This window comes from Pteropus alecto, unplaced genomic scaffold (genome assembly GCF_000325575.1).
Source record: "Pteropus alecto unplaced genomic scaffold, ASM32557v1 scaffold95, whole genome shotgun sequence".
NCBI classification, from domain to species: Eukaryota; Metazoa; Chordata; class Mammalia; order Chiroptera; family Pteropodidae; genus Pteropus; species Pteropus alecto.
The window spans coordinates 21,203,270-21,210,167 of NW_006441071.1; the positions used below are offsets into that span (position 1 = coordinate 21,203,270).

The window sequence follows — 6,898 nt, forward strand, 5'->3', positions numbered from 1 at the left end:
ACATTCCTAGTATTCTTGGGCATTGGATGCTCCACAATCTCCCTCTGACCATACTTCAAAACTTAACATATCCAAACTGAACTTAGCACGTGACATGTCTCAACAAAAAAACTTGCACTTCTTCCTTTATGGCTGATAGTGATGAATGGTACACCATACATCCACTCAAGTAATTAACAAGTCATTCTAAAATGTCTCTTCTCAGAGCCCACACAATAAGCCCAAGATCTTTTTGATTCTACTTCATAAAACTATCTGCAAATTATACTCCCCTCCAATGTTTTACCTCAGGCCCTTATTATGTCTTCCAAAAATTACTGAAAGGCTTGCTGCCTAAGGGTGCTGTCCCCAACCCCCTCCCACAATTAGATGAATTCTTCAAAATACTAGTGTCATCATTATCACTATTTAATCTCCATATTTCAGCATATGTAAAATGCAATGAATAAATGTTCAGTTAGGGTACCTAGGTGCCATTTTTGGTTTTCCATGGAGACTACTTATTTCCATGATAGCAAAGAAGTTGAGGTAAGTTATGGATTGGTCAGAAGAACCCACACACATACTTGCTGTCAATTCCTGCAACAGAAGTGATGTAACTACACAGAGCAGGATGAGAGGTAGCATATCCCTTAAACTTGGTTACTTAATGGTGTGCAAAGCTGTTTACAACACATCCACATTGACTCTCTTAAAATAATTGAGGTCTTATAAAAGTTAAGAAGAGTCCAATCTTTTCAATACTATTATAATTGGGGCTACCTTCAGTATTCTGGAAATGCTTATATTATGAGATATAGAGTGAAGAAATAAAATGGAGTCACTACAGTCAAGCTGCTAAATTACTAAAATCAAGTAGGTGGACGTACGAGGAAACGATTCTATTCTTGTTTTAATTAGCCTGGAAACTTAAATTTCTAAACTTTCCAGTTTTGTGACAATGCCTAGATATACATGAGACCTCCGGATCACCCTCTAATCATCCCCCTGAAGTAATCATGTATCCAGATCATCTGACATCCATCTAGACTGCCTAACTAACATCTGACTGATAACCATCGTGGACTAATCCTAAGACTAAAAATATAGGACTGATTATTCTCAAGAATGCACATTTTACTATAAGAGCTCTTAACTTTTTCTTCTTCAGAACACATCTGTGTTTTTGCCTAGTTATATTTCCAGTTTCCAAACCCCAAGACTCTAGAATAAATCTTTATCATTTATTTCGAGCCAAAACCTCCACGTTCTTTTTGAGTTTATTCAAAAACTATGTGCCTTAAGACAGGGGTGGGCGAACTATGGCCCCTTGCTACTTGCTCTATTTTTGTAAAAAGAGTTTTACTAGAACATAGCCATGCCCATTTGTTCACATATTGCCTATGGTTGCTTCTACACAATAGAGCTGAATAGTTGTAACAGAGACCACTTAGCCCCGAGAGTTTAAAATATTCATTGCTTGGTCCTTGAAAAAAAGTATGCCAACTATGCTTTAAGTCAGGAGCCACCTTTCCTTCACGGTATCTACCTCCAGCTCTTTTTGGAAGGCTGGTCTGGGCAGTAACCCCCAACTCTGATTTAGTCACCTATCATCAGGGTGGATCCGACGCTGACTCTGAACGAAAGGTCATTGACCCATTCCTTTGCACCTGTAGAACTACTCTTGAATTCCAAACAGGAAAGCATCTTTTCAGAAGGGAAGTCTGTCTCAATCCATTTAAAATATTTAATACAGAAGGTTAAAATGGTCTTAAGAGCATCATGGCTTACTAATGCAGGATAAAATTTTAGTGAGTAACTGTGGATTTCAAGCCAGACTATACCACAATTTGGTTGTGCAACCCCGGGCAAGTTACTCGTGTCTTTATATGCCTATCCCCTCACTTGTAAAAATGAGCTCTACATCTCAATTTTTAAAATCTCATCTAACCACTATTTCTAAAAGTAGGATGTTTCTGACAAAACCTTCGACTTTCAACTTCAGTATATTCTATGTGACTAGCTATCTTCATTCATAACAAGAGTGGTATTTTAAGGCTAACAACATTTTTTGCAATTCAGTACAATGCTATAATCATTTTTACTTTAGTCAGAATGTTATCTAAGCAAAATCTGTAGGAAGCACAAAATTGGAAGCCATTGGAAAGAAAAAACATTAATCAAAAGGTATTTCATGCCAATGACCTTTAATCTAAATCTCCTACATATTGACTAAAAGACATTTAGAGTAAAAGCAAACTCTAAAATTTGGAAGTACTTGTTAAAGGTCTAGAACAAAATTGTCTATCAGAATTTATTTCAATGATAGAAAGACTTACATCTGCACTGTCCAATACAGCAGACACTAGCCAGACGTGGCTATTGAATTGAGCACTTGAAATGTGGCTACTGAGACTAAAGAAATAAAATTTTAATTTTATTAAGCTTTAATTAATTCAAGCTTAAATTTAGCCAGATGTGATTAATGGCTAAGGTACTGGTCAGTGCAGGTCTAGAAGATCATAAAATGTTGGAATGTAACAATCCAGTGTTTTCTGTAACACAATGCTTTCTGTTCCCCTAATCCTTTAAGTGATATTTTTAAAAGTTTATTTTTAATTGTATTCTATTTTCAGTCAAGATATCTGAAGTGTTTCATCAAGAGAGTACATACAAATAAAGACTACTTTTTAAAAATGAAATTTTTCTCAATCCCACATTAAACTGGTAAAGTAGAGGGATGAGAGTATAGGACACTGGATCATAACCACTAGAAATTGTCACACTTGGGTCCTAGATCTAGGTCAAAGTCCCCCTGCCCGCACAATGAAAAGGTCCATCTAATACCTAATCATAAATACCAATTCAAAATTAGTCCTAATATTTTAGAAATCGGTACAAACATACATTTTAACTAATTAGGTCCAGAATATTCCCAAGACATTTCTCAATATTCTTTCTAGATTTTTCGATAGGAAAATGTCCCAGGCTTTTCTGCATCACTCTTAGCTATCTGTCAGCTGCTTCCCCTTCCTGTATGGTTCTTCCAGGCATAATACTTACATCAAATTCAATTCTCTGGCTGTCTGTCTTCCTCCCTCTGTTGATACCAAATCAAATCCCCACGCTACTAATACCCTTTAGGGCTCCATAAGTAATGCAGTCCACAGCTTCTATTCCTGTATTTAATTAATAAATTATTTCATCAAGGTCTCTAAACTTCAAAACTTCATGTCACAAATGTAATCCAATTCTAAGTAACTTTAAGCTTCTATTTAGCAAGTTACTAAATTCAGAACAGTAACAAACTAGTTACCAATTGGTCACAAATTGACAGTCTATTTGGGAATTACAAATGTATTTCTTTACTACTCCTTGTCTTACTTGTTAAAAAATAGAGCTTTAATAATATATGGCAGGCACTGATGACATAAAAATAAAGCTCAGTCCCTGTCCTTGAGGAGGTCACAGTCAAGCAATATAAAAAGTTTGCATAAAACACAGGGAACGGTTTTATTGATGTAGGAGGTCATGCCTGTGTGATTACAACTGCAGACTTAGAACATGTCCCTTGGTGGACTCATCTCTTACACGAATAAAAGTACTACCTTTACCTGAAAATCCAGTTGACTTAAGTCCCTTTGAGATCTTGGAATTACAATTTTTGACTAACCTATTTTAACACCTAGGAGAAAAGTAGAAGTTAGGAAGTTTTAAAGTCTTATCATCACCGTGTCCAGGCCACAGTGAGAATTCGATACATATTTGCAAAATATAAGATCACAAAGATGGCTCTTGTTGTGCCTTCACTCGAGTCCCTCCTTAATAATTAGAAAATGTTAGAACATCCAGACCACTTCCGATGTTAATGTCACTCACCAGTTAAAGACACTGAGCGGTATCATTCGCTCGCTCACCACAAATGTGCCGGTACGTTCACCGCACCAGGGGCAGGTGAGGTCGAAATCTTACGCGGCTCTCAAAAGAACTGGCAACCGTTTGGGAAAATGCGTCCTACCGCATCCCACGTGGAGGTGAACTTGGGCTCACCATGGATTGGAGGACATCAACAACACATACAAATAAATCATGCCCAGCAGTGGACGACTTACCACCACTACCTTCTGCCTGAAATTGTTACAGCACTTTTCCCGTCACCTCCATCAGCCTCAAAGACAAACCTTACACAAGGCTTGGAAGGCTAGAGAGCTAATCTGATCCTGAGATCAGAAGACACGAGGCTAAGCAGCAGACACGTGGGTGTGCAGGGCCGAGAGGGGCTATGGTGATGCGAGGTGACTCGGGGACCCCGAGGTCAGCTTAGGCGACCCGGTCCGGGAGCCCCGTAGGCGTGGCGGTCGCGGGGCGAGCGCGGGCGGCGCCACCGCTCTGGTGGGTCAGCTGCACCAGCGGACGCCCCCGACGGGTTAAGCTGGGATCCCCCACGGGCTCCTTACCCGTAGTAGCGGAAGGCATTAATGATCTTCCAGAAGTGCTCGCGCTCCAGCCTCTCCTCCTCCTCCTCCGTGCTGCGTGCGGCCGCCGCCGCCGCCGCCGCCGAATCGACCGCAACCGAGCCCAAACGCCCGGCGGAGAACTGCACTTCCACCTCCCCGCTCCCGCCTCCGCCACCGCAGCCTCCGCGGCCGCCACCGCCTCCCCCGCAGCCCTCGGGCAGCTGAGAGGCGGGCAGCGAAGGGCGCCGCCGTCGCTGCATCGCCGCCGCGGCCCTCAGCCTGACTCGTTTGCGTCTCGCCGCGACTGAAAGCGTGGTGGCGGCTGCTCGGCCTTCCTCAAGACAGCGCCCGCCACGGACACGCCCCCAGCTCGCGGCGCGCTCCGCCCCCGCCGCCCTTAGGCCTCCATCCGCGCTGGGCTCCGCCAGGTCTTCGCAGGGCCCAGAACGAGCGCGCAAGCGCATGAGAGGGTACGACTGTGGGCCACGGCCGCCTGCGCTCATTTGCTGCCTGCCTTCGGCGACTGCGAGCTAACGTCACGACGACGCGCACAGTGGGCGGGGCTAAGGGCCAGGTGGTGGGTGGGGGGAAGGAGGAGATCCCTGGTTGGGTAGGCTTGACACCTGTGAGCCGCCAGGTGGGTGGGGTTCAAGGGCCGGAAAGTGCTGGATTGTGAACGGGCCCCTGAACTAAGACTAAAGTACTAGCAATGGAGGAAAATGCAAAAAAAAAGTTCAATACCGATGAATTTATTCGGAATTTTTATTTTACGAAGTTTAGAAGGAAGGAAGGTTTTGCATTCCCTCTTAAGTCTTAATTCATTTCCAAACTTAATTTCTATTTTTAATTACGTAAGGGGAGAGGGCACCATTATCCTTTTAGAGTTTAGAGGACTGCGAAAATCCTAATCCAGCCCTACCTGGTGATAGCAACAGATGAGGAATGCAGGCACCTAACTCTACGCAGTACTGGATAGAGTACTGGATAGAGCAAAAGGGCACAGGAGCAGTAGTGTCTCAGCATGTGTGCAGCACTAGCATGTAAAGCTGGCTCTTATCAATGCCAGACTTAACCTCTTCCTTTTCTTCACCTACATTCACTTCTTGCACCATTTCTCCCTAAACTAATGGCTAAATGGCTGCCCTACCTGCATATAATGTAATCGTTAGGAAATAACTCATTCCATTCAACTTAATCTACCACTCAGCAAAGCAGTCTTTCAAAATAATGGTAAAAGGGAAAGATTATTTTATTCAGAAGTTTTAAACATGCCCAGAGACCACAAATTCTGTTAAAAAGATAATCATATTGACAATGAAATGGCTTCATCTTTTCATCGTTTCAATTAATCGAAATAAAGGTACTGTTAAAGCAAATTACTGTGGTTATTCTTTGTTAATGTACATTTTATACATGATTTTTATAACATTTTAAAGTTTATTTTTTGAACAGTAATACATTAATACATGGTTCAAAATTCAAAAGGGAAGTAAAAGGGTTAAAAATATAGTTTCTTCACCCCTGTCCCTAAGCACCCATGTCCCCTCTTTAGACACAAGATATCAATTCTTTGCTTATTCCTGCAGATTTTCTAACCAGTGCTTAATTTTCTTTGAGACTGGTGTTTGAAAGTTATATAAAATTCTCATAATATTAACTGTTAGCAAGAAACACTGTTTTCATGTACATAGAAGGAACTGAGAGAATTCACCACTGGAATCCTGGAGCCAGTGGGGAGAGCACAAAGGGCTTTTTCCCACCTTTAATGTGTTTGATACCCTAATACCCTAATTAAGTGTTTAATACCCTATTCTGAAACAGAGTTTCATTCCCTGCTTCTGTTATCTTCCTCAAAGTTTTGATAACTTTTATCTTTTTTTTTTTTTTTTTTCAGGTAAATGAGCTCCTTTCAACATTTCTTGTAATACAGGTCTTATGGTGGCAAATTCCCTCAGCTTTTGTCTGGAAATTCCTATATTTCTCCTTTTATCTAAAGGATAACAAAAATATGAAACATTTCACGAGTTTGTGTGTTACTTTTGCACAGTGGCCATGTAATCTCTGTATTGTTCCAATTTTAGCATATGTGTTGCCAAAGAAAGTGCTTTCTTCAAATACTTTAATTGCACTTCTTCAATTACTTCTTTTGAGTATCAATTAGCTGAATATCTGAATTTAAAATATAAAACTTGAAACTGGAATCATGTCTACTGAAGAGCCAGAATTTCACTATCTTTCTAAAATTTCCAGGGAAAAAATCAATGTTTTTTGGTAGGAAGTAATGTTTCCTTCCCACCCTTGATGTTTCCATCCATGAAAAAGGAGTTGGGTCAAGCAATACCCCTTGACTTTCTCTACTTTATTCACTCTGCCTGGAAAAGATGGGGTGGAGTGTCCCATTTGACTGGTACATTTGGGAAGAATAAACTGGGAATGCTTGACTCAGTTCCTGACCTTATTTC

At 41.1% G+C, this 6,898-nt stretch overlaps 1 protein-coding gene and 1 non-coding gene across 3 annotated transcripts in view; both read right to left on the reverse strand.

The window, feature by feature from the left end:
- CARNMT1 (carnosine N-methyltransferase 1) overlaps positions 1-4,802 on the reverse strand; it is a 49,476-nt gene extending 44,674 nt beyond the window's left edge. For both annotated transcript variants that reach the window (XM_025051400.1, XM_006918446.3), the window contains exon 1: positions 4,437-4,802. In XM_025051400.1, coding sequence (XP_024907168.1) covers positions 4,437-4,696 — 260 coding nt within the window. In that variant the 5' untranslated portion in view covers positions 4,697-4,802. The remainder of the gene's footprint in view (positions 1-4,436) is intronic.
- A 1,636-nt stretch (positions 4,803-6,438) lies between these two features.
- On the reverse strand, positions 6,439-6,541 carry LOC112485162. The gene has a single exon (XR_003048364.1). It is a non-coding gene; the product is annotated as a U6 spliceosomal RNA (small nuclear RNA).
- Positions 6,542-6,898: the final 357 nt, after the last annotated feature.